Source organism: Brassica rapa, chromosome A10 (assembly GCF_000309985.2).
Source record: "Brassica rapa cultivar Chiifu-401-42 chromosome A10, CAAS_Brap_v3.01, whole genome shotgun sequence".
Taxonomy (NCBI): domain Eukaryota; kingdom Viridiplantae; phylum Streptophyta; class Magnoliopsida; order Brassicales; family Brassicaceae; genus Brassica; species Brassica rapa.
In genome coordinates, this window is record NC_024804.2 from 14256815 (window position 1) to 14283208 (window position 26394).

At 31.4% G+C, this 26394-nt stretch overlaps 4 protein-coding genes, 2 long non-coding RNA genes and 1 other non-coding gene across 8 annotated transcripts; 4 read left to right on the top strand and 3 right to left on the bottom strand.

Annotated features, from left to right (window-relative positions):
* Nucleotides 1-103: 103 nt before the first annotated feature.
* Nucleotides 104-4432, bottom strand: CKX (cytokinin dehydrogenase 7). The gene is made up of 4 exons (XM_009122462.3): nucleotides 2617-4432; nucleotides 2202-2477; nucleotides 1246-1508; nucleotides 104-595 (listed from the first exon to the last, which is right to left on the bottom strand). The coding sequence occupies exons 1-4, from the start codon at nucleotides 3343-3345 to the stop codon at nucleotides 286-288; spliced, it is 1578 nt and encodes a 525-aa protein (XP_009120710.1). The 5' UTR covers nucleotides 3346-4432; the 3' UTR covers nucleotides 104-285.
* Nucleotides 4433-7255: 2823 nt separating this feature from the next.
* LOC117129198 lies at nucleotides 7256-13609 on the top strand. The gene is made up of 2 exons (XR_004452823.1): nucleotides 7256-8769; nucleotides 9711-13609. It is a non-coding gene; the product is annotated as an uncharacterized LOC117129198 (long non-coding RNA).
* Nucleotides 13610-14170: 561 nt separating this feature from the next.
* On the top strand, nucleotides 14171-17389 carry LOC117129212. The gene is made up of 2 exons (XR_004452851.1): nucleotides 14171-16249; nucleotides 16335-17389. It is a non-coding gene; the product is annotated as an uncharacterized LOC117129212 (long non-coding RNA).
* A 1737-nt stretch (nucleotides 17390-19126) lies between these two features.
* LOC103845598 (NAD(P)H-quinone oxidoreductase subunit U, chloroplastic) lies at nucleotides 19127-20499 on the bottom strand. Its single transcript, XM_009122463.3, has 5 exons — nucleotides 20165-20499; nucleotides 20019-20080; nucleotides 19748-19837; nucleotides 19517-19657; nucleotides 19127-19427 (listed from the first exon to the last, which is right to left on the bottom strand). The coding sequence occupies exons 1-5, from the start codon at nucleotides 20466-20468 to the stop codon at nucleotides 19332-19334; spliced, it is 693 nt and encodes a 230-aa protein (XP_009120711.1). The 5' UTR covers nucleotides 20469-20499; the 3' UTR covers nucleotides 19127-19331.
* An 84-nt stretch (nucleotides 20500-20583) lies between these two features.
* TRNAD-GUC lies at nucleotides 20584-20655 on the top strand. The gene has a single exon. It is a non-coding gene; the product is annotated as a tRNA-Asp (tRNA).
* Nucleotides 20656-20764: 109 nt separating this feature from the next.
* LOC103845599 (CBL-interacting serine/threonine-protein kinase 26) lies at nucleotides 20765-24641 on the bottom strand. Of its 2 annotated transcripts, none has more exons than XM_009122465.3 (15): nucleotides 24390-24641; nucleotides 23863-24049; nucleotides 23676-23738; nucleotides 23513-23584; nucleotides 23293-23400; nucleotides 23136-23210; nucleotides 22789-22842; nucleotides 22578-22703; nucleotides 22402-22491; nucleotides 22082-22204; nucleotides 21887-22000; nucleotides 21657-21770; nucleotides 21316-21372; nucleotides 21133-21207; nucleotides 20765-21061 (listed from the first exon to the last, which is right to left on the bottom strand). In XM_009122465.3, the coding sequence occupies exons 2-15, from the start codon at nucleotides 24031-24033 to the stop codon at nucleotides 20984-20986; spliced, it is 1320 nt and encodes a 439-aa protein (XP_009120713.1). In that variant the 5' UTR covers nucleotides 24034-24049; nucleotides 24390-24641; the 3' UTR covers nucleotides 20765-20983. The 2 variants fall into 2 exon arrangements, with proteins under 2 accessions (XP_009120713.1, XP_009120712.1); XM_009122464.3 differs by having other exon boundaries at nucleotides 23130-23210.
* Nucleotides 24642-25074: 433 nt separating this feature from the next.
* Nucleotides 25075-26306, top strand: LOC103845600 (calmodulin). The gene is made up of 2 exons (XM_009122467.3): nucleotides 25075-25304; nucleotides 25708-26306. Exons 1-2 carry the CDS (start codon nucleotides 25229-25231, stop codon nucleotides 26079-26081), a joined length of 450 nt encoding a protein of 149 aa, XP_009120715.2. The 5' UTR covers nucleotides 25075-25228; the 3' UTR covers nucleotides 26082-26306.
* Nucleotides 26307-26394: the final 88 nt, after the last annotated feature.

Consider the following 26394-nt stretch of genomic DNA (forward strand, 5'->3'; position numbering starts at 1 on the left):
ATATCATTCAAAGGAGCCTTCGCTATTGATCATCTCACGGAAGGTTAAAAGGGAAGACTCAAGTCAATTACTTAGCTGGTGTTAATTGTTAAATATAGGGTTATATAATGAAATATAAATTATGTCTGGAAAAATTTATATTGAACAAAAAAGGACGTTTTTCTTTTGAAGTGAACTCCATAATTGGACGAGACGCAAAGGCCAATTGGAAAAAAAGAATTACATAAAAATTACATTAAACCCACAAAACTCAAGAATACCGAAGTAAAAACGAAAATTAGGGGGTCAAAGAGCCCTATTGAAAACCTTTTGACCCGGTGAAAGGATAGCCATGGGATCAAACATAGCTTTCCTATCAACGAATCTCGACCATTGGTTTCCAAAGTGACGAATCCACTCCTCTCGAGACTTGTAATGTGGAAGATACAGTTTGAAATCTATTCCATTTTTGACACACCATTGAACAATCTCTTGATTTTGAGCCACCAACTTATCGACCGATGAAGCTTTAGCACCGGGAGGCACGAACCGAAGCAATGCCACAATGTAGAATATCTCTCCTTCCGGTAAAACCACGGAAGTACGGTCATCCCACCTGATAAAAATTAATCATTCATAGTTAATACTTAATACCACTACTAAATAAAACAAAAAAAGTCAATTATAAAATCATCAAGCCGAGTATAAAAGGACATATCGGTCAATAAAGATAAAGTTAGGCAGCCACTTTGTCTCTTTGCAGTAATCCATTCGAGTGATTTCATTTTCTTACGTCTACCAGTTAGTACCAGCAAATCTCGTTTTCCACATAAAGTAAAAAATCTTAAGACAAAACTACCCTCGGATCCATACATCATAGCTCAGTAAAGTACAAAATGATTATCAACTAAAAAAGAAAATAAATAAATAAAAATAACTGTAGCATATAGTGGGTCCCATTACCGTATCTTTGTCCCCACAGATTTCAACTTTCAGACACAACTCTTTCCCAATATGACGCTAACCTTAACGACGGCTGCAATCTAACTCCGTCACCCACACAACCGTAATACCTAATACGACGTCGTATTAATACTAACCTTAAAACTATTGATTAACACGTGCGAGAATTAAAAAAGTAACTTAACTAGACCGATCTTGTAATAAATGGTCTTCTTTAAGATATAGATAGATTGCCTTGTCGAACCCAAAAAAGAAGAGATAAAAAATGGGTCCTAGTAATAAAAGAGAGATGGTGATATTCACCTGCTTCGCAATAGTGGGTAGACCAGCATAGGCCCACCGACTCCATTTTTGACAAGCTCCTTGAAGACCTTCTGTTCGAAATCTCCGATGTCACGCTTCGACACGAAGAGGTTAAGCCAAGGGTGCGGCGTTTCCCACGTGCCGTTCACTTTTGCGATCTCCTCGGACCGTTTTACTCTCAGTAAAAAGTCAACGTAAGGCAGATCCACCTCGAACCTCAACCCGTCGTCAAATCTCAGCCGTCCGATCAATCTCTCCACTCTCTTTCAAAAAAGAAAAAAAAAACAGGTCAGGGGTATTTCAGTACATATGTTTGGCAAGGATGAACATACATGCCACATAAATCGAAGTTAGATTTTGAGTCATTTTTGGGACCGTTTGATATCAAAACCATCAATGTTGTTTACTTGAGAACGTTAGCATATAAAATATATAAATACAATTCTAACGCGTGACCAATGGACATGTCACAAGTGTGTCCTAACCTAAATAATTGAGTTAGAAAGGTAACTATGGGTTTCAATGAGAAATGAAGGCAAAGGTCGTTTTCGTAATAACGTGGTGAAGATTTGAAGAAAAGGGCACTTGAAAGAAAAAATCACATTTAATTTTAATTTTTTGTCAGAAAATCCAAAATGGAAGATACATTACCCAATGTATAGTCAGTTTCATATTATGCAGTCAGACAAGAGACTGTATAATTCCCTTTCAACACCCTATTATATTTCCTTATTCATAAATTATATTATCTTTTTTTCTTTCACTATTTTTGAATCTTATGCTATAATCATGGAGGTCGAGAAAACTCAAAGCGGTCCTGTATTAAATACGTGTCGAGTCAATATAAGCGAGAATAAAACGGGCCCGTTTCTGGAACATCCGAAGCTCCAGGCACCGTCGGATCATAAAAATGAACGGTTGCTTTAACAAATTAATGTAGAGAGTTTGAAAGTTACCTTGTCGACGCTTGAGTTGGAGTCAGAATCTCTGTAGTGAAGAGCCAGCTCCAGGCAGTAAAGAACCGACCCGGAAGACTGTGGGAGTCGGGTCGGGTCAAAGTCTTGGTCTGGGTGGAGTGGAACTGTAGGCCAGCCGTTGACCGGGTCATCTCCGTTGACGAACACGAATCCCTCCACGTAATCAAACGAAGACTCGTCCTTCTGACTCACCAGCCACTCAGCGTCCCGAGTAAACTCGTCGAACTCGGCGTACACTATTCTTATCCACCTCACCTAATACAATCATTTATATAAAAATTAAAAATCACTCATCATTCATTTTTTTTTAAAATAAATCCAAATTCTCTTAAATAAATATCAATTTGAAATTATAAAATATTAATTTAATTTTGGGGTTTTAATAAGTAATCACCATATCTGGTGCTTGCTGAAGCAAAACCCTAGCTCTGGTGATGATACCGAATTGGCCAAGACCACCTAGAACAGAGAAGAAGAGCTCCGAGTTCTCCATCTCCGAGCAAGTAACGACGTCTCCATTTCCCGTTACCACGTCTAACTCCGTTACATTTGACGTCTGTGGTCCGTAACGGAACGCTTGTCCACTAACGCCGGCATTAGACAACGTCCCGCCTACCGTCAACCCGAGGTAATCAGTCCACGACCTCGGCGCCAAACCGTACTCCGAAACGCACCGTTTCAACACATTTTCCCATAATGCCCCTCCCGAGACATCGACAAACGCCGTACCACCACCACCGTCACCGGCCAAGAAACCAACCTCGAAATGATTCTCCGCCGTGGACCGCATATCGACGACAAGCCCTCCTTCCGCCATGGACTGGCCGTTGATCGAATGGCCGTTTCCACGGGCCGCCACCGTGAGTTTATCGGAACTCAGAGCTGCTCTCACCGCTCCGGCGATATCTTCCGGTCCTAGCGGTCTCACTACGGCAAGAGGCTTCACACAGTTCATGCCACCAAAGTCCTTCCCGGCGATATCGGCCGCAGCGCCGCCGCATAAGATTTCCCCTTGGATGTTGAGTGACTCAGAAACACCGTCGGAAGATTTGCCGGTGACGTTCAGGACGGAGGCAGCGTCGGACTCGTTGTCCAAGAAGTATGGCTCTATGTAAGCTATCATTCTTGTGTGTTGTTGTGTGATTAGCTATTCGAGTGACTCTATCGTAGGTGGAAGCTTTTGGAACTAAACTCTTTTTTTTGTTCGTCTGTGGTGAGAGAAGCAGTGGCTTAGCTATAAATAGCCACTGAGTTCAGCTTTAGGATTATTCTTATTTAACTGTTTGATTTTTTAAATTTCATTCGGCCGTTGAAATCAATATATTTAATAATGTATTTTTGATTCGTTTTGTTTTTTAAACGAAGATATTGGATTTAATTATTTAAAGGCGTCTCCTAAAATTGTCAACACTGAGTTATGTGAAGATAACTAAAGGAGGAAAAAAAAGAAAAAGATTCAACGATTCTTAAAAGAATGGTTAAAGGATCCTCAAAATCTGTCCCGTACCCAAAAAGAAAAAAAGCAGAAAAATCTAAGAAATTTATTGTGTAATAAAGTTGGTCTGTATGCTTACGGCATTATAGATACATGACGTAGTTATTGTTTTTTCATAAAAGCCAAGAAAATGAGTTTCCATCACCATAACTCGATGAGCTAGTTGCAACAATTGGCCAAACAAACAAGGGCAAACAAAGAGAACTGGTTGAAATAAATGTATCCATTAAAATCATGTTTATTTTTAGATTGAAGATTAACACAGATCCACAGATACAACAATGTACCTGATTGTTATTCTTCCGATGAAACATATGGGCATAGGTTAATCATTTCATTATATACGTTACAGTTTTTTCTTTTTGTAAAACCAACAGATGTTTTATTTTTTCAAGCGTACCTATCTTTGGTACAAATAAAGTTCTAATTTCCTTAACTGAAAATTTGTTTAATCCAGGAAACCTTAACACCCAAGATACGGAGTAGATACTGTTTGCCAAAACAATTTGATGAAAATGTTAGCGATTTGTCTGTAATCATTATTACTGACTGATATAATCAGTCTAACGCATGTAATGATTTCACATAAATTTGCGTATACTGTTCGCTAAACATGTTTCTGTGATTCTTTTAAATCACTGAAATGGGTAGTATTTTGATTATAAAGTTTGGATATAGTATAATAATTATATTTTGGTTATAAAATAAATTTGGATTTGTGTTTAAGGTTGAGGGTGTTAATTTGTACTTCATGTACTATTTGAATAGCGACAAATTATGATTAGTAGCTATTTAGCCATAAATAAAAATATATATATATATTAAAAAAAAATTGACTGTATTCTAGTTATTTGTGATTAGAAAATTGTAGCACAAAAATAAATATGGCTAAATACAATTTTCTGTAGTGTAGCTATGTATGATAGCTTCTAAATTGTTGAAATATGAAACAATCATTCCAAGAAATACCCCATAATTACACCTAGGCATGCGGTAGTTCGGGTCGGGCAAAATTTCACCAAAATGAATCAATTTTTTTTGGTTCGGTTCAATTTTTAGTTAACTCGGTTAAAAAAACTAGCGAAGTTTTTTGTTTTTGGTTAAATATTTGGTTTAAATTGAAAAAAAAAAATTTTGGTTAATTTCGGTTAGTTCGGTTAATTATGTTCGAATTTTGGTTAGTTTGGTTAGGTTATTTTGGTTAGTTTGTTTATTTTGATTCAAATTTTGGTTTGTTCAGTTTGAAATTTCGGTTAAAATTATTGTCTGGATTTTTTAATTATAAAAAACCGAATTAATCAATTACCGAACCGAAAATCAATTTTTTAACAAATTGAATCAAACTAACCGAGAAACAAATTTTTTGGTTCGTTTCGGCAACTTCGGTTAAAAATACCAGCCCTAATTATACCATTACTCTTAAGGTTAACTTAAAGATCAAATGTTAATAACTAATACTTCTGAAGTGTCAAATGATTGGCCCAGATCTCTCGGGTATAAGCATAGATAAGATTGTTACGTTTTTGAACCATATGTGATCCAAAACTCATTAGATTGTCACAATTACCTGAAATAGAGAATATATCAAAGAACACCAAATGATATTGCAAGAACACTAAAATAGAAATGAAAAGAGAAATGAAAAGAAGAAAAAGGCAAATACTGTTAGGAAGAAAACACAATATATTTACATTCTAAATACCGCTATATTCATCGCACCATAGACATTAAACTTTAGTTCTTTTATAGTTTTATATATAATATTTTAAAATCTAATTTTATCAATTTAAACATACTAGGTGATTCTCTCGTGTTCATGCACATACATAATCTTTATAAAGTTAATATATAATAATTATTTAATTTTGGTTCTGAAACAATTTATAATTTATATGTATAATTTATATTAATAATATTATATTATTTTAATTAGACATATGATTTTGGATATATTATATTAATAATATTATATTATGTCTCCATTTTTTACTTTTGATATAAATTAGATTAGTCGATTCACTCATATTGTGAGTATATTGAGTTACATATATTATTTCAAATTCAAACTTAAGTAAAAATCAGCAATACAACTGTGATTGCAAAATATTATAGTCAACTAAATATTATGAAAAAAATATTTCAATAATAATAATTACAAATTATTTTAGTCAACTAAACATATAGCGGATTATGTTATTTAATTATTATATGTAATCATCTTATAAAATAGATAGATATAAGGAAAATATTTATATTAATTTGAAATATATAGTTATTTATGTGTTAAACGAATAAAATTTATATTTTTAGCATCAAGATTATTTTTTTGAATTTTTATAAATAGGCTTAATTTTGTGTACATTTAAACCATAACTTTGTAGATATTTTCTTTTACTTTTTTAAATAAATTATTTTGCCTAAGTGATAGTATATATTTTTAGATTTTACATGTGTTAAATAATTATTTAATAACATTTATAAGCATGATAATTTTATAGTTTATATTTTTTAAATTTTATTTTGTCTTGTAAACCGTCAATTGTATTACCACCATATTTAGAATATGATATGTGCATCTATACAAATATTTTATTTTATTTTTGTTGTGGATCAAAATTTTACGATAATGTCTAATAAATTATTTTAAATATATGGTAAGTTAGTAAATAATTATAATGATGCATGTAATATATTTATATTGGTAAGAAGAAGGATTTTTTTTCAAAAAAATGAAGAGTAACGTGAGTTGTGGAGGAGAATAAGACAAAATGTAACTTATTCACTACGGCTTGTTCAAATCTAGTTCTTAGGTTGTGTATGATTTGATCCTGTAGACATCTCTCGGTTCACCTTTGAAGATTCTTTCTTCTAGTTTCATTTTTGCTTTCACGTTTTTCTCTTTTTTTTTTTTCATTATTTTTGGTATCTTCTTAAGTTTTTTTCTTTGTACTTCAGAAAGAAAAAAAAAACTATAAAGAATAAGATGAAGTTGGTATGAATCACCCATAAAGCATCTAACAAGTTACCGTGAATACACCCTGACTGAATTAATTTTAAATGAAAAAACATTAATTGTATTACACAATTTTTTTTTTGTGGAACAAAGAAAAGACCCCAAAAAAATCATATTTTCAAAAACGGAGAGAATAAAATAGAGATATATAACTAAACTGTTGTTCTAAAAAAAATGTTACTTTTGAATACCTTTTAAAATTTCAAAAGATAAGTACAATTTAAAAAGATAACATAGCATTATTTATAGGAAAATTGCCACAAATAGCACATTCATAGTATCACTTTTCATGTTTACACTAACCACTTTTACCCTCACTTTAAATGAAGGGTAAAAGATAATTATACCCTTAGAGTTTAGAGTTGAGGGGTGAGGTAGAGTTTTTGGAATGTGAAATTTAGAATTCTAATAAATATATAAATAAATACTTAAAAAATATATAAAAAATTTTAAAAATAGTTTCAAACATAATTTTCGTTTTTCAAAAAGAAATTTGAAAAAAAAAAATTCGGAAAAAAGTTTCAAAAAAAAATTATAAAAAAATCGAATTTGAAAAAGTATAATTCGAAAACATAAAAAAAGATTTACTTTTTTTTATTTAAATAATGATTTATTATATATACAATAACAAGGGCATAAGAGTCTTTTGACACTTAATGAAGAATGTATTTTTGAAAATATCTTTTTAGTAGTGGTAAAAATGAAAAGTGGTACCATGAAAGTGGTAAACATGTAATTTTCCTTTATTTATACGTTTAGGAAGTATAATCAGCATTAAAAAAAGCATTATTTATACTTTTAGGAAAAAAAGGTAATCATTTTGTGTTGTTCCGGTAATAAACAATAACGCGTTTTATTGAGTAACTAGGTTAAGAACCGCGCCTTGCGCGGAATAAATATTATATATAAATAACTTTTACATATTATGAAATTTTAATTATATATTAAACAATAAAAAAATTTCAGTAACTATTACGTATATTATTAAATTGATGCAAACACATTAATAAATTCTATTAATCCGAACAAACACTTTTTTCTATTTTATACAGTATATAATTAAATTTAAATGAGATTAACATAGATATATAGTATATTTTTAATACTGATATTTATTAAATAAATTTTTCTTCTCATATTATTTTTTGATCATTTGTATTTTTTATAACAAAAATTTTAAATCAGTGATAGCAAAAAATTTCATTGTGTGATGTTTAATAGTTTAAGTAATTTATACTTTATAAAAGTAATTCAATGCAAAGTTAAAATTTAAATATTATGTTGTCAATATTTGTTCAAATCTATTATCAAAAAATGTTAAAAGAAAATTTAAATATTAAAATATTTATATATTTTATATGGTATATAGTTTAAGTTAAACAATATTAATATATATATATATATATATTTAATATTTATTAAATCACACTTAATACTTATATAATTGTGTAGTAATTTGTATCTTGTCATAATAAAAATGTTTAATCATGGTTCACAAATATTTTAATGTGAGGCTTTTAACTGTTTTTGTAATTTATTGTCGTTTTCAAAAATTCAAAATATAACATATACGAAAAAAATTAAATTTTATTATATGATTTTGGTTATTTAATTTATTTTAATAAGATAAAATTGAAAAAATGATAGAGAATACACTAATTTTTTATCAAATATTTATTATTTAAAATCATTAAATGTCATATATACTTTAGCCACATTAGATAATTCAACAATTTTTATTTATGGAAATAATGAAGGACATTAATATTTAATTTATGGTTAATTTAATAAAAAGTTTATTATATATTTAAATGGACCAATATATTTTTTTAGAAATTCTAAAAATCATTGTGGTAATGATACGTGTCTACTTTAAATGTTGTAATGTTTCTCTTTTAATATATAGGGGATTTTATGCTATGTTCTCATTTATTTCACATGCATAAAATAAAACGTTAATAAATGACCCACACATAGAACGACATTCGTCTCTCTAATCGCAACCTTCAATTATTGTGGGTTTACTATTGATTTATACTGTAACTAGATTATGACCCGCCCTTGAAAGGGCGGGTATATATTTTTTAATTTTTTTTTTGAATAATATTTTTGTAATCATATTTGTGTTTAATATTAATTTAATTTAATAAAAATGTTGATAACTATATTAAATAGTCAAGTTACATAATTATACACTTATGCCATATGCATTTCAGAAATTATTTTTTAACTTTATTTCTAAAATGTGCAACATATTATATTTTTTAGTAGTTATCTAACATAATTAATCAATAATATTCATACTTAAAAAACTCAATTCGGAATCGATCCAAAAATGAAAGTCTCATACTCTATTAGATCTGGCCTATATACTTCAATGGTTCTTAAAAAATTATATCTGAAAATCAATATTAAATCCAATCCGCACCGAAAATAAAACAAAATTTTTGAAAAGTTTTTTGAAAATAATAATTTGTAACATATTATGTTATATATATATATATATGTGTGTGTGTGTGTGTGTGTGTGTGTGTGTGTGTAAATGGATTAATATGGTCTTCATTAACTTTATGTAAAATTACATTTAATAAATATTAATTTTTAATCAAATAAATTTAAAAAAACTATTTTAATTAAAACCCATAGAGTATACCTTTATAAATAGTACTTCCATAATAATATCAAATACACATTTCAAATATACTCAGAATTTAAATTAGATATTGGCCATTTAATTAGGTACCAAATAGAAGATGACAGAAACCTTTAAGTATAGATCGGAGAAAAATGGTGGTTACATCCACGATATAATGTTTATATTTAGTTCTATGCAATGGTGCGATTATTATGCTGAAGTAAACATGGCCTGCCCGATTATTATGCTGGTGGTTCCACAATATATAATTATATGCAGTTAGTATGATTGAAAATAATTAATTAGCATAACTTATATCAATGGGTCACACTGCTGTTTTAATAGAATAGATAATCGTGGGGCATTCAAATTTACTTTATCATATGAATATAGCTGACTTAGGTATTAAAAGTTACAAAATAAATATTGTGACCGACTTAACATTAAAATGATGTAAAAAAGGACCGACTAAATATTAAATTATAAAGATTTTAGGAGGACAATTCCTAAATCCCGCCCGAATTAAATTAACTAATTCCGGAATCCTGTCCCATAAAGTAGTTTAAAATCTCTTAAAACACCAATAGAACCTAGTAAATATCCTACTGACTTCAGGTTCTTTTTCTTCCTGTCTGTTTCTAATATCGATAATTAGCAAAAAGGTTCCTCTAGACAATTAACCCAACCACGATTTATAATTGTATAACATTCACGACTAAGAGAATGTAACAAAACGATCATAGGAATATTGCACATAACTGTACATAACAGTTAAGGAAAAAATTGAAGACTATAACCAATTTAATAAAGAAAATTAAAATATTTAATAACTATGAAATTATATGTAAAATATTTTATTCAGGTAATTTTTAAATATTTATACATATTTTAATACTATAAACAATTTTAAGGGAAATTTTGAAGACTATAAAAAATTTGGTAAAAAAAAATATTTATTAAGGTAATTTTGTTTTAAGTTTTAACTATTTATACATATTTTAAGATTTCTATTTCTAGTAAAATATATCTTTGACAAACAAAAGTTTAAAAACAACCAGTTAATATTTTTTTGTTTCTTTTTAAATAACAAGCATAATATTTATTTAGACAAAATTACAGTAACTTAAAAACAACATGCATACTATATAATCAATCCATTCATGATAATATATATATATATATATATAATATATATATATCTTTTTTTTTTGGTAAAATGCTAAATATAATACCAATTTTTAATTTTTTACAGAAAATACACAGTAACAAGTAGCGGAAATGCAATAATTAAACTAAATAGAGAGTCTAGCATAAGAAAGTACAAAAATGAAAGGAGTCGAGACCAAGACGAAGATCCGACAGCAACGAAGCCGTGATGGACCTGAAGAAGAGGCATGAGCGGAACGAGCATCCGGTTGCCGCGAGCTATTCTTAATTATAATCCATTACTTATCAAAATGCATGCTATTAAAAAATAATCCATTACTTAATGATAAAAGTATAAACTGCATATTTATTAGTAATTTTGTTTTATTGCTTTGATTTTTTTAAAAAATATTAAAAATGAAAAATTTGAAAAATAATATCTGAAAATCAAAAATAAAATCTGAAAACAAGTTATATGTCTTAACTATTTACAGATTTTAACAATGAAACTTTTGATTTATTTTAATGGTATTTTAAAATATTTGATTGATATGTTTATTATTTTAAAATAAATTACAGTTATTTTTTTTAGAAAACTAGATATATACAGAATAACCAAAAACCAAAACCAAAATCTGAAAATCAAAAACGAAAAACTAAAATTAAAAACAAAATCTAAAAAAAAAACTAAAATCTACTAAAACAATCAACACCTTACTAGTCTATATTTAAAATTGTTTTGATAACAATAGACATAAGTTTCAACGCTAACAACTATGTGGATCATTGGTGATAATTGTCTACGTAAACTGATCATTACCCACAATCTTTCTATAAACACTGATGACACCGAAATATCAGCAACATAACTGTTAAATAACAAAAGTACTAGAATTTGTTTTATTATTTTTATCCTCCATCGAGTACACCAACTAATAGTATCGACAACGCATAGAAAAGGGTTTGAAACACTCGAGTCCCCAAATTCAGTTGATAGAATAGGAATGTGTATACTGGTCTGTATTCTATGTATTACAAGATCGCAAAATATACAGCCCACTTCAATACTGATGACCAATTTTTTTGCCACATACATTTTCAATGGAACACTATTATTTTCTCTATATTTTACATTAAAATAGAGAAAATAGAGTTATTTTATAATAGAGTAAAATATAGAAAAATGTTATTTTTTTTCTCCAAATTATTGGAACAAATTTAACTCTATAATAAAGTTATTTTATTTTAGTGTAAAATATAAATGAAAAAATTGTGTTCCATTGGAAATGGTCCAAGTAAGTTAATATCACCAAAAATAAAAAAAATTGATTTACAAAAAAGTTGTCCTAGAGTCAATGCTTCCAAAGCAAAAAAAGTAAAAACAAAGAAGCATTATGAATTTAAGTGAAAAGTGAGATCTCCGATTAAGTGAGCCACAAAGATAGAAGGTTTCTGAAGAACTTCTTCTTCCTTCTTCCAAGGATGATGTTCCTCACGTCTCGATCAATAAGCCGGAATAAAGAGGCTGCCGTCATGAAGACGGTCACTTGTTTCATTTTAATCCGATAAAATTGTTATTTTAATGTTAATACACACGTAACAAAACAAAAAGGATAAATGTATGTATACTTATTCAAAACTCATTTATTAAAATGCGTTAGAGCACAAAAATAGTTTAAAAGCACAAAGTAAACGAATTGATTAAAAACTTGCTTAAAAATCAGTATCGCCTTACTAACGAGCACGCAGGTCTTGTGTCATCGTGTACTTAACAAATTTGACTTAATAATATAATTTGGCGAAAGCATGTTTGACTAAATAATAATTATTTTTCAAATAGATTAGATAATGTAACTGGAACGCATGTACTAATACACAATATATTATGTATACATAAAGTGTTATGCATTTTCAACTTAAGCTGATCATGTCAAATGTATTTACTATTTTCTTTTCATTTTTGGATTAGAACGTTAAATGTATCTCCTCGACAACAACAACAAAATAAAATGCACTCCTTGTTAGAAATCCCACGATCTTATTGTGATATAATAGTAGTAAAAGAAATTTGAATATGACATGTAATCTACTGATAGGTATGTGTTTACTTGTCGACAAAACTAGGAATAATTTTAATCTCGGCGCTTTTGCACAATACAATAAAATTTTATAGTTCTAGGCCACATTGTGAAGTGTGGATCGCGTAGCAACATTAAATGGCAGGTATGGTAGGTTGTTTTAAACTTTTTCGTGTGCACATACAAAAACACTAGTTAACTTGACAGCAAAATAGATTATTAATGTTTGCGATACCACTAAAGCCGTTGGCTTTTAATTTCTTTTACAAAAATTGAAAGATTGGTCACTAGTTTATTTTGAAGTCAAAACAGTCGTGTAAGCTAATTTATAATTTATAATATCTATATTCCTAAAATAAACTACACAAAGATTTTTTTATTTGTACATAACTAATTAACTAGTACTAACTACTAAGTCAAAAAAAAAACTTAAATTATTTTCTTTATTGATGATTTATATATAGATTGACTTTCGATCCAAGATTCCCGACGACGTTGGCTTCTAGAACCAGACTTTATCTCTCCCTCCGGTTTAATATTTTATCTGCTTTGTTTGTCAATCCTTCATTTGTATCTCTCCCATTTCCATGATTTTTCTATTTTTTCATACAACTTTCCTATTCTGCCAAAAAAACATGAATTTTTGGGCTGACCAAAAAAACACCAAACTTTCATTGACTTTAAAATTAATTAACAATGTTTTCGCTGACTTGCCAATTTAGCACGCCGTCAATAAATTTAACAGAAATATTTGACGTCGTTTATTGTTGGCGTTAAGTGAAATGACGTCGTTTTCAAATGAGATGAAACGACGTCGTTTTACATAATTTGAAATTAAAAATATGTAAACCCCTGGATTCGAACCCAGGTTGATTGGTCAAATGACAAGGTATTTTATCACTGGGCTACTGACACTTTCAATGTACTTACTAACATGTTTACGTTTATTTGGTACATATTAAATATAAAAAATTCTCTAAAAACTTAATAAGATCTTTAAAATTCCAAAAAAATTAAAAAAATAAAGAAGATTTTTATAAAATTAATTTAGAAATTAAAATTAAAAATAATATTTTGTTTTTCTTTATAAAAAATAAAAACTCTTCCAAAATTTTCTAAAAACTTAAAAAGATCTTTAAAATTCCAAAAAATTGAAAAAATAATTTTTTTTTTATAAAATTAATTTTGAAATTAAAATAGAAAATAAAATTTTATTTTTTCTTTTCAAAAAATAAAAAATCTTCCAAAATTATCAATTTTTTTAATACATTTGCTAAAAGTTAAAATTAATTATACACACATAAAAAGTTGATAGTTGTAACTTTAATTTTTTGCATTTTATTATAAGTTTTAAAAAATCTGGATTTTTTTTTAAAAAATGAAAATTTTGGAATTTTTTTTGATTTTTTAAAGAAAAAAAGTATTTTAATTTTAATTCAAAATTAATTTTATGAAAATTTTGGAAGATTTTTTTTATTTTTTTAAGAAAAGTAAAATTTTATTTTTTAAAAGAAAAATAAAATTTTATTTTCAATTTTAATTTCAAAATTATTTTTATAAAAAATTTCTTTATTTTTTCAATTTTTTGGAATTTAAAGATCGTTTTAATTTTTTAGAAAATTTTGGAAGAGTTTTTATTTTTTAAAAAGAAAAATAAAATTTATTTTCAATTTTAATTTCAAAATTAATTTTATAAAAAGTTTCTTATTTTTCAATTTTTTGGAATTTTAAAGATCTTTTTAAGTTTTTAGAGAATATTTTTATATTCAATCAGTACCAAATAAAAGTAAACATGTTAGTAAGTAGATTGAAAGTTTCACTAGCCCAGTGGTAAATGACCTTGTCATTTGAACCAATCAACCCGAGTTAGAATCCAGGGGTTTACATGATTATTTTTTTCAAATCATGTAAAACGACGTCGTTTTCAAATAAGATGAAACGATGTTGTTTCACTTAACACCAACATTTAACGTATGGTTAACACTGTGTTAACTGTGAGTTCACGGCGTGCTAAATTGGCAAATCAATCTTAAGTTTATTAATAAACTAAAAAAGTCAATAAAAGTAAATGATTTTTTTGGTCAGGCGTACATGTTTTCTTTGGCAATTCGTGAAAAGTTCGTGTTTTTTTTGGCCGAATTCTCCACGCCCAACTGTAAATGTTTGCCTATATTGAAATGATGTTATAAATTAATAAATGATAGACAATGTTAAAAATGCATTATCTGATGCTCTACATATAGTAAATATAAATGATGCGTACAAGTTGAAATACTAAAGTCTTAATCCTTAGGCCTTGAAAAGCTGTGTATGTGTCATTTTATTTGTCTTTTAATCCTTTGTTGCAATAATGAAGATTTTTTTTCTTGCTTGTTATGAACAGAATGACAAAAGGACATCATTTAATGTAAGAGAAAAATGTGATGCTGATATCTGGTTCATGAGATGCTTTTTCATAGAATCTCAACCTACATCAGAAGAAAACTCAACTGCTTATTGTTAATTATGTATATTATATTGTGAGCTCGGGTGGGACTGTCGAGATATTTGCAGAGGTAAGAAGTTTAACAAATCCAATTAACTTAATGTATATATATATCAAAGTGAAGACATTTGAAGTTGAAATATTGATATCTTCTATATTTCAATATAGTTTTTAGCGTATTAATCAATTTTTGTTTGTTAAACAAATTTGTTTGTTTTGTTGAAAACATTAATAAATTATTTTTGTATCATAGTTTTCATTTGAATACATGTTGCAGTGGAGGGGGGTGGGGGAAAGATGAACTACAACAAGAGAAGATGGTACACCTCGCTACTGAAAGACGCTTAGAGGGATTAGATACTCGTTCCTTTCTCTCTTCGAGCCCTCAGAAAGAACAACAAGCTCATGCATTCAAATTCACATTCTAATTATCCACTCAAACATGCAGCTCCTCCAACCGGGGGTCTGACCAAACATCAACGTGATGGCATGAACCGAGGACTAACCAACGTACGCATTGAGGTTTAGCGGGAGAAACGGCTCATCCAAGAACACGTAAATGTAGCAGGCAATTATATCGATCCCTTAACGTATTATCTATACTATATTAAAAGGGATATATGAGCTCCATTGAGCCTATCCACCTCAGCATGGAAAATCATCCAATGGGATGGGTTCTTTTTGCCACGTCATTCGTTCATTCACACAAAATACGGACCTCTCCGTTTCGTCTTCCTCCCATTACACCACTTCCGATTCTCCTTCGCCTCCACATCTAAGTCTCATAAAATTCATGTGCTTATCATAACCCAAACGACATGAATCTGTTCCGATGGAATAAACCCTCTATTGGTTTGTTATGGCTAACTCGAGAAGGAGGGGAAAGCGGCGTGGATGGAGACGGCGGCGGCGGTTACGTCGGAGTCAGAGAAATTGAGATTGGTTTTGACGCCGGAGCAAACCGTGTCCCAGAGATCCGGAGTGAGGCGTGTGGATCTGATGAGGTCGAAGGCTAGCTTCTTGCAAACGGCTGACGCCGGAGATGCGACGATCTCCTCCACTGCGGAATTGGCGATCACCGAAAAGTCCCGTCCGGTGGCAGATTGTTAGAGAGCGGATGATTGGCTAAGGGCGTCATTCGATCGGAGATCGGCCTGTATCGGCCTGGAACGGAGGTGATTGCTTACCATTTTGATGGAAACAAATATTTAGATATGTGAGATTTATAATTCTGAGAAGTACATAATAAAATTGTCATAGGTTTGCCTCAATCAAGTTTGTGGTTTCAAAGAAACCTGATGGTCTATATCCTGTTGTTAGTGGAACAGGTAATGTCGCTAAGGTAAATATGTTATGTATTCGCACTATCTATTGTCAATATTTTCACTCGCTAAAGGTCGACGAAAATATATATTCCTGCTCAGGTGACAAGAGACAGAGCATAAAGAGTATATGGTAAAGAAAAACTGGAGAAAACATAAACATATACACTTTGGTTCTGGATATTCTAGAGGTATATTATGTTTATTGCTCAAATATTTATCTTTTAGTAACCATTAATACAGTAATATGTTTGTCATAAAAATGTAGATCCTGAGACAAATCATGGTTAGAAAATAAAAGTTAATGAATACATATCCACTGTGAGGAATAAATATAGGAGAGGTGTTGCTGCACAGTAGGAGAGTTTTCTCTGGTGTTACGTCCTAGCGGAAGCAAGGCACCTTGCTTTGATTTGGGCCATTGAGAGCATGGCATCTCACAGGCTGAATAAAGTAATTTTTGAAACTGAAGATGCAGATTTGGTGGGTGCAGTGAAAAGACCGAGGGCGTGGCCATCTTATCGTGCGTATGCTATGGAGATAAAAACTGCGCTGAGTAATATGCATGAGTGGGAATTGGAGGTCGTATCAAGGAAATCGAATATGATCACCTTTTTGATCGCAAGAAGTTTCACCATGGATATGAGGTTGCAGTCGTATGTTGCAAGGGGAGAGGTTGCTTGGCTGAGGGGTTTGTTTGCAGAAGAACGACTAACTTGCTAAAGGTATTGATATGAGGAAAGGGGATTATGTTGGTGGGGTGATGTCTATGTTTTGTGGTGGGAAGACGTGAATGAGTCTCAGGCTCTGTTCTTTTTGGGTGCTGTTTTAATTTTTGGATTGCTCTCATGAGACTTTGGTTATTGTTTATCATCAAATATACGTATTTTCATAGGAAAAAAATCACAGATTCACAATCATCAATCTCATAATATATAGAAATTTAAAACCAATTTGAATTAGATAACATATCGTAAAAACTAATTCAAAAAACGCAGGAAAATTAGTGTGCTAATAACACCGTCAAGAAAATTTACTTCCATTATTCCATTGATATTATTAGAACTTAAAAGAAGAAGAACAAATCACTTTTATGTCAAGATAAGAGGGCCAAATTACATTTTCCATCTTTAGTGCGTAAATGTGAGTTACTCATTTTTTATATTTCAAAATTATGAATATTTTATAATAATACAAATTCTATGCTGACGGGAAAAACAATTATGTTTCAAACTTAGAGCTAACAAAACCAGGAAGTTTTTGTAAATATTCTGACAAAATTTGTAAACGATATATATACAAAGGATTTTAAGAATTTTAATTAAAAATGAAAAACACAATAGAAAAGGATATCCAAATTTAATGATCAACTGCTTAAAATACCATACTTTAGATACTGTTTTTAATATTATTTCAAATACAAATATTATAGAATTTGAATTTACAGTATATTAATTATTATTTAGTATATAGAGGAGAGGTTGAGTTTATACACTTCTATAAATATTTTATAAATGATTCTTAAACATTTATAAATGATTTAAGAAAATTAGTCTTATTTTCATCACAGATTTAAGGTATTTATGCAAATTTTTATTTTTAAAAATAAATTTAGAAAATATATCAAATATTATGGTAAATTTAGAATTCCTTTAATTTAATAACATAAATATGTAATTTTGGCGTTAATTTTTGAATTATTTCAATAAAAAGTTCATAATTAACTGACTGGATACAAAATCACAACCTATATATTAATCACAAAGTTCATATGTTGTTATCTAATATCTATATCTATAATATCTTCTATCTTTGTTCTTGGAAATCGATGATGAAAAACATGAATCTCATGAAAACGAATAATTTTTAAAAGATATTATTTAGCAGAGAACGACAAAAATAAAATAATATTTGGTAGAGATATTTAGTCTTTGTAGCTGTAAACTTAATTATTTGCTTTAGAATATAAGCTGTAAATTTGTAAAAAAAAAATGTTGTAGCTGTAAACTTAATCTATTGAAATAGATTTATATCAATAACTTTCAAAGCACTAAATATAAGTTCTTAAGAAAATGATTTTCATAGCCAATCTATTTTCAGTTTAACTTTTGAATTGTACCTTTAAATTATTTTTTTAAAGCATGATTGGTAAATTAGATTAGTTGTGAAAAAGTGTGGAAAGCATTCAGAGTACTTACCAATCACCTTCGAAAACTATTATATTTTTTCAACATTTATGAAATTTCAGAAAAATACTCAATAAGAAATTATCTTTTTACCTATTATCAAGGTATTTACAAAATAAAATATTTATTGTATCTAACTTTTTTGAATTTAGAAGAAAATTTCAGCAACCCCATTTTATTTTTCATGCATACTTCTAGAAAGTTTAGTTTTCTTGGTAAGAACTTAAACTTTTTAGCCACTAATTATACAATACGAATCAGAAAGATATAATGAACAGAGGAGTTACGAAATCAAAATTTAAAATGATTGAGATTTTAACCTGTTTTTCTACTGTGATAATATAATAGATTTTATAATTATTTTTGTTTGCATTATAATTAAATTTTATTTTAGTAATTTATATTTATCACAGTTTTCAGTATATACTATATCTTTAAATATACTAACATACTATTTTAAAATTAATGAAAATAAACCCGGGCGTAGCCCGGGAAAAGCTCTAGTACTATTAATTAGGATTAAGCTGGAACTCCTATATTATAGATTAAAAACAATAAACATATGATTGCATTGTAAGCCCTAATATTCGAAGATCCGCAATAATACGCACATAACGTTATTGCAATTACGTAGCTTTAACATTCGTCAGATAACTAATAATACACTTGGGTATATAAACGACTACTAAATATACATATTTCGAAATGATTTAATTTTAATGTAAGGAAGAAGATGGTGAAAGAAGAGGCTAACGATTGAGTGCAACAGAGAGGGCGACACCAAGGACGAGCCACGCCCCAATGAAGTATCCAAGAATCCTCGTTGGTCCTACATCTTCTGGTTCCTGTACTCATTTCTCCCCAAGCTCATTAGTATATTAATATTAATATTAAAGCCGATCTCAAATCTCAAAAGAGAGCGGACTGCATATACCTGAGGAGGCGGCTCTTCCCTGGACGGTTCCATGATGTCAACCTCGAACGGCCAAATGTACCGCTCTGCTTTTTCGCTTCTGGCTAGACTCCAATCATACATTCTCCTCTCTTCCATGGACGACAAAATTGTATACGAATCCTAAAATACATATATGACTCCCATGAATCTCACTCACAGAGAAAAATATGAGAAGATTCAAAAAGGTTTGGTTTGTTTTTTTGTGTTTACTTTGACAAGCTCCATCTTGTTCTTGAGTTGCTCTTCTTCTAACCCTTGTTCCATTAGCTCCTTAACTCTATCTTGGTAACCAATTCTTACCTGATAACCAAAAAAACAGTTTCATATTGAATCAGATTCTATATTTAATATCAATGTGAGGAAAGAAAACTTGTATGACAAGTCATTAATTTTATAAATAAAATTAAATAAATCCTTTTATAGTCAAAGTAACGTTTCTGAAGTTTAGGACACAGAAACACACACACACACACACACAAACCTGATCATAAGAACAGTTTCTGGGAAGTCCAAGCCGACCGTAGTGATCCACATCTGTAATGGCTGCATACTAATCCAAACCGCTATCAATGTTTTTTCTTCCACGTCCAACATTCAAAAAAAAAAAAAAACAGAGAGAGAGATTACGAAGGCCACGTAGAGCGCGTTCGACGTTGAGAGCAGAGATCAAAGATGGAGTCTCTTTCGGCGCTTCATCGACGGCAGTGCTAGATCCACCGTCGGTCTCTCCCTCCGTCGATGTCTCACCGGAACTCCTCGCCGGCGAACAGATAATCCGTTTTGTGATTGTTAGCTTACGCGGGAAAGAGCACGTGCTTGGTACATGGTGGGGGATGGATTCGCCGGGAATGTGGACTAAGGAAGGTTGAGTCATCGGAGATAAGGAAGCCATGGCGCTAAAATGTTCACTCAGAAAAGTGATTTCGATCATTCAAATTTTACTTGATAACTGAATACGAAAGTGTCTCAGCCATAGAAACTCTTCAATATGGATAATAAATATAGTTTACATATATATTAAAACTAGAGCATGATTAATCAACAAAGTCGTTGTAGTATAGTGGTAAGTATTCCCGCCTGTCACGCGGGTGACCCGGGTTCGATCCCCGGCAACGGCGTGTTTTTCTTTTAATTTATTTTTCTTATCAAATATCAAATAGTTTTTCAAACGCTGTCCACTACTAGATTTTCAACATCTTTGCTTGATTTACTCATCCAGTAACCAGCAATATGAATGTTCTGTTTTCTACAGTCGAAGAGCATACTCGTATATATAACAAACACCTTACGACACATCCTTCGGTATGTACAGAGTCAAAGCTCATGGTCTTGCATGTCTCTAAATTGTTCAAAAGAATTGAGTCCAATGAAAAAAACAGGAAAGAAAAGAAGATAATACAGAATGACCAAACAGACTTGAAGCAGAGTCTTTTTTTTTGTTCTTTCTTATTTGTTGTTTAGACCAGAGCTCTCGCCGGATTTCCAAACCACATCGTTAAGTGTGGTCGACAGCTTCTTGTAGAACTGCAAAAGGAAGAGTAGTAGATGAACACATGTAAAAACATAGTAGAAAATTGGATGCTATTATTATTTACCTTATGAAACTCTAATGTATCCCCTTTAGTTTTCCGGACTTCTACCATATGAAGAGATGGTGATACTTGAAATATCTACAAAAAAACATTATACTTTATTAAGGTAACCTTTTAAATCCAAGGTCAGTTCAGATTCAGATACTGATTTAGTATAGTCAAAAGAGTAATGATTCCATAATATACCTCAGTCGCCACTTTTAGGTTTCCCTTCCTTCCCGCATTCACGTTTTCAAGTCTCATCTGTGTACCCAAACAAAGTAGTGGTTCAGTGAAGAAGTGACCAAGATACTAACTAGGACTTTAACTACCTACTTTAATTAGTCATTCTTCTATTAGTGGTTTTTTATCAACAAGGAGGGAGGTCTACTTGGTAAGGTTAGGGTTTATCAGTTTATACCGGGGGAGAAGTCATTTTCTTTGTGCTTTTGGTTTAAGATTTTGGATCTACTTGTGTTTGTGATTCTTAGAACAAAAGGGAGAGACAATGTCAATAGCTGATAAGATTTATTACACGATCAATTTACCTTATAGTTTTTCTTTTGAATATCGAAACCAAGAGGCTTAGAAGCTTCTTCAATCTTCTGGACTAATTCATTAGCAGCGCCCGTTGCAGCAAATCTTGTTTCTCGCTTGTACCCCTATATGTTAAAACAGTCTTTTGAGTAAAAACGTGACAAGACTAAAACTTGAAAGTGTTATAAAATATCTGCTTTTTATGGCATACTAAGCATTGTTAGTCTTAAGAGAGACACACCTCTTCTTCTTCTTCAAACAAGTTCCCTAGATCCAGAGCTCTCGACATCGATATCAACTCGAAGGCATTCATTGAAGTTGGTTGCTCCTCTTTCTTTTCTGTGACATGATGCTCCTGTTTCATAAACACGCAGATTGTTACGGCCATTTATTCAAGAAACGAAACAGAAAACAGCTCACCATAAATATGACTCACTTCTGAATCTTTGAAAACAGCTTCCACATCATCCAAGTTTGCTTCTTCTTTCTCCTCGAAAACGGGTCGCTTGTAATTTTTCTTGAACCACGCATCTTCCAGAATCTCTTGAATTGAGATACGCTGTCACGTTAACACACAGTCAATTAGTACCACCGTTGAAATCAAGGACGAGAAATAATCCTCAGATGTTTTAATACATGCAAAAGAAACAGCTTAAGTAATAAAGAGTCAAAAAGGAAATGTATAAATACTTTGATGGACAACTATATAAGAGAGATTTTTGTGGGTTTAACAGAAGAAAACAAAATGTATCTTACAGTAACCGGGCTTGGATCCAAGATCCGGTCGATCAATTTCTTGGCACCAGGAGAGAGCCAAGGAGGACAAGTATATTCAGCAGCTGTTATCTGGAAAAATTGAATGAAAAAGAAGAATCACAGATAAAATGGCTAACGGATGTAATTTTCTGAAATAATGTACAAAAGTCCTTTACCTTTTTATACAGCGTCATGAGATTAGACTCATCGAAAGGAAGATAACCAGCAAGTAGTACAAAGAGTATCACTCCACAGGACCATAAGTCTGCAGTTGCCCCATCATAGCCTTGATCATTAAGAACCTTGGGACAGGACCAACAAGCAAAGCTATTAGAAACATGGTGCAGAAAAAAAAGCATGAGAAGCTGCATGACTAAGCATCTATACCTCAGGAGCAGCATAGTTTGGAGTTCCGCATGCAGTGTGAAGAAGACCATCTCCCTGCCGAAACCAAATAAAATCCAAGGATCAGAATATATTGCATACACATATAAGAACATGCAAAGATTCAGGATAAAAAAGATGTTTTCGGCTATACTTTTGACAAGAATCTAGAAAAAGAAAAAGTGCCGATGTATTTTTATCCCAAATCTTATTAGATACTTGTAAGAAGAACCATTCAAATACATCATTACTGAACATCAGGCATATGCACAAGAATAGGACAATGAAAAAATGAGTGAGAGTTCAGGTAAACTAAAGGATGGTTAGAAGAAGAAGAAATTAACCCTGACTTGTCTGGACAAGGCACTCAATCCAAAATCAGAGACTTTGAGATTTCCTTGAGCATCTAGAAGCAAGTTTTCCGGCTGCATTAAGAGAAGCAAAAAAAGACAAATTATCAAAAACTTGGGCTCAAGATTAACCCAAAAAAGGATGTGTGGTAAGTACCTTTAAGTCTCGGTGGTAAACTCCCCTGCTGTGGCAGTAATCAACTGCATTGATAAGCTGCTGAAAATATTTACGTGCTGCATCTTCTTGCAAGCGCCCATCATGTACCTGCACCAGTTTAGTCGTAAGATGCAAAACTTAAACATCATGAACATTTGATACATGATCTAAACACCAAAATATAGATAAGATGCAAGTTATAGGGATAAAGAAATCTCACAATTTTGTCAAAAAGCTCTCCACCAACGCCGAATTCTAGGACAATATAAATCTTTGTCTTGCTCGCCAAAACCTGAAACAGTTTCAATTATTTCCTTATAAGTTAGCTTTCTACAGGGAAAATAGAGTCGCAAAGAGATACTTTGGGGGAAGAGGAGAGAGACCTCATAGAGCCGAACTACATTAGGATGGTTTATCAGCTTCATAGTAGAGATTTCTCTCCTTATCTGTATAAAAATCAAACATAGAACAGCAACAACATTAAAGACGGATCTATAGTTATAAAATTTTATGTTTTAGAAACCAAGATTCACTTCAGGGCAATGATTAGGAGGAAACTGAGTGTTTCACCTGCTCAGACATCTTGTTCTTGAGAACCTTCTCTTTATCAAGGATCTTGAGAGCCACAGATTCACCAGTCTCGGTGTTCTTAGCATACCTAACTTTAGCAAAAGAGCCTTGTCCAATGGTTTTGCCAACCTCATATTTACCAACACGACGCTGTACCTTGGGCCGATTCATTGCTCCCAGAGTTCAACTTCATTGTTTCCAGGAAAATGTTAACAGAATATTCCATAAAAAGATTCCAACAGAATAAAAGTCCAAACCAAACCCCCAGAAGCATAATATTGTTAGACCACACACATATGAAACTGTTAGTAGATCTCGGAGTTTACGAGATCGCCTAGAATATATGCATATGTGTATATATAATTGAAGTAAGCACCGCATCAGCATCAGCATCAGCATCAGCATCATATATAAGAAGACTATGCACACTTCAAACACAAACTAAAAAGCCTAAACAAAGTGATCAAACCATACTTAATAACAACTATTCAAAAGCTGAAGATGGAAGATCAAGAATCGCAACAAACCTGCAAAAATTGGCAGGAGAAGAGAGAGAGAGCAAGTGGAGGTGAAGAGAAAGGAGTTGCCGGAGCTCAAAAGGTTGGTAGCTAGGCTGATTCTCAGAAGAAGGAGAAGGAAAATAATATATGGAGGAGGGTGAAAGATGGGAGGGGATGGACGAGAGATACGATGATTGTAGTTTTGAAGCTAACAGACAAAATAAACTAATTCATTTCGTGGTGTGGGGACCTTTTACAATATGACACTTCTCTCTTTTTTTTTTCATTTTCGTATGGGACACAGCCTATATACATCATTTCTAAGAAATTCTTATTTCTTTCTTACCTTTTTTTCTCTAAAGAATACCACCTTCTTTTTGGTCAAATTATCTTCAGTTAATTAATGCAATGCCAAAAGATTCAGTTCTTTTGTAGATTTGACTAGATGTGCACAATCTTTTTCTTCCTAATTTTTACTTTATATACATGCATAATATATGAATTTTTAGTTAAGATAGTTAATTAATCTAAATTATTTGATTTACTTGTCTTTTTTAAGGACATCATGACAAATTTTATGCCCTAGTTTAAAATGTCAATTTTAAATTTATATATTGCAAAAATCTTCTACTAAATATGTTCTATTAGTATTTAGTAGTAGACAAAAGGTGAAAGACAAAAATCATAAGGCCTAAGGCCTACTATTAAATTTCAAAGGCCCATTAGGCCCAATACAATAAACATTGTGCTCTCTTTATAAGCTCTTTGCATATAGGGAAGACCGAGAAAAAGAATCAGTCTCTCGTAACTTTTGTCGGATTTCCCCCAAAAAGAAAAGAAAAAAAAGCTAAGAAGAAAGAAAGAAAATGGCGGATCAGCTCACCGATGACCAGATCTCAGAGTTCAAGGAAGCCTTTAGCCTCTTCGACAAGGATGGTGACGGTACGTTACCTCCACAGATCTTCGTGTACTCGTCGATCTTAGTTTTATTTTTATTTTTTTGTGATGATTCATGATCTGTATTTGTCTGTACAATTCGTGTTTGTTTTCGTTAACGATCTAGCTTTTTGTCCTGTCAACGTTTCATGACTTGTGTTTGTTTGTCTGTTTGCTTTCTCGCTGGATCTCGTAAGATTGAATGATCGAGATCTCATTCTCCACATTTTTCATGAATCTTCGTCATGTGTTTAGATTCAATTATTGATTTGAGTGGTACATAAGGAAACATGGAATAAAAACAGAATATTCCATTTTCCTTTTAACATAAATGAAGTTTCTTTGTTAAAGTCTCTCTCTTTGTTGTGTATTTGTTAACTGCTGAGTTTTGTCTTGGTGTGGTTTGCAGGTTGTATCACTACCAAGGAGCTCGGAACCGTGATGAGATCTCTAGGGCAAAACCCAACCGAAGCTGAGCTGCAAGACATGATCAACGAGGTCGACGCAGACGGGAACGGGACCATTGATTTCCCCGAGTTCCTGAACCTGATGGCGAGGAAAATGAAGGACACTGACTCAGAGGAAGAGCTCAAGGAAGCCTTCAGGGTGTTTGACAAAGACCAGAACGGTTTCATCTCTGCAGCTGAGCTTCGTCATGTGATGACTAACCTTGGGGAGAAGCTAACCGATGAGGAAGTTGATGAGATGATCCGTGAAGCTGATGTTGATGGTGATGGTCAGATCAACTATGATGAGTTCGTTAAAGTCATGATGGCTAAGTAAAAGAGAGAGAGAGTCTTACTATCCCTTGTTTAAAAAAAGCCTTAACCTAAAAGAATGATACATTGGCTTTGATTCTGGTTGTGTTCTTTAGGACATGTTTTTGCTTCTTTTCTGTTTTATTTGTCTGCTTCCGCTAAGCTATCTCTTTAGTGTTATGTCAAGTATGAACTTCATGTTTTGCTTATCCTTTGACAATTTATATTCTCTCCTTTTTATTGGTTTTAATCTCTGTTGTTTCTCTTCAACGAATTGTTCTATAAAAAATGCTGCCAGAGACGTCTAGGTGGTTGAAAGTAGCCTGAGCATTTGTAAT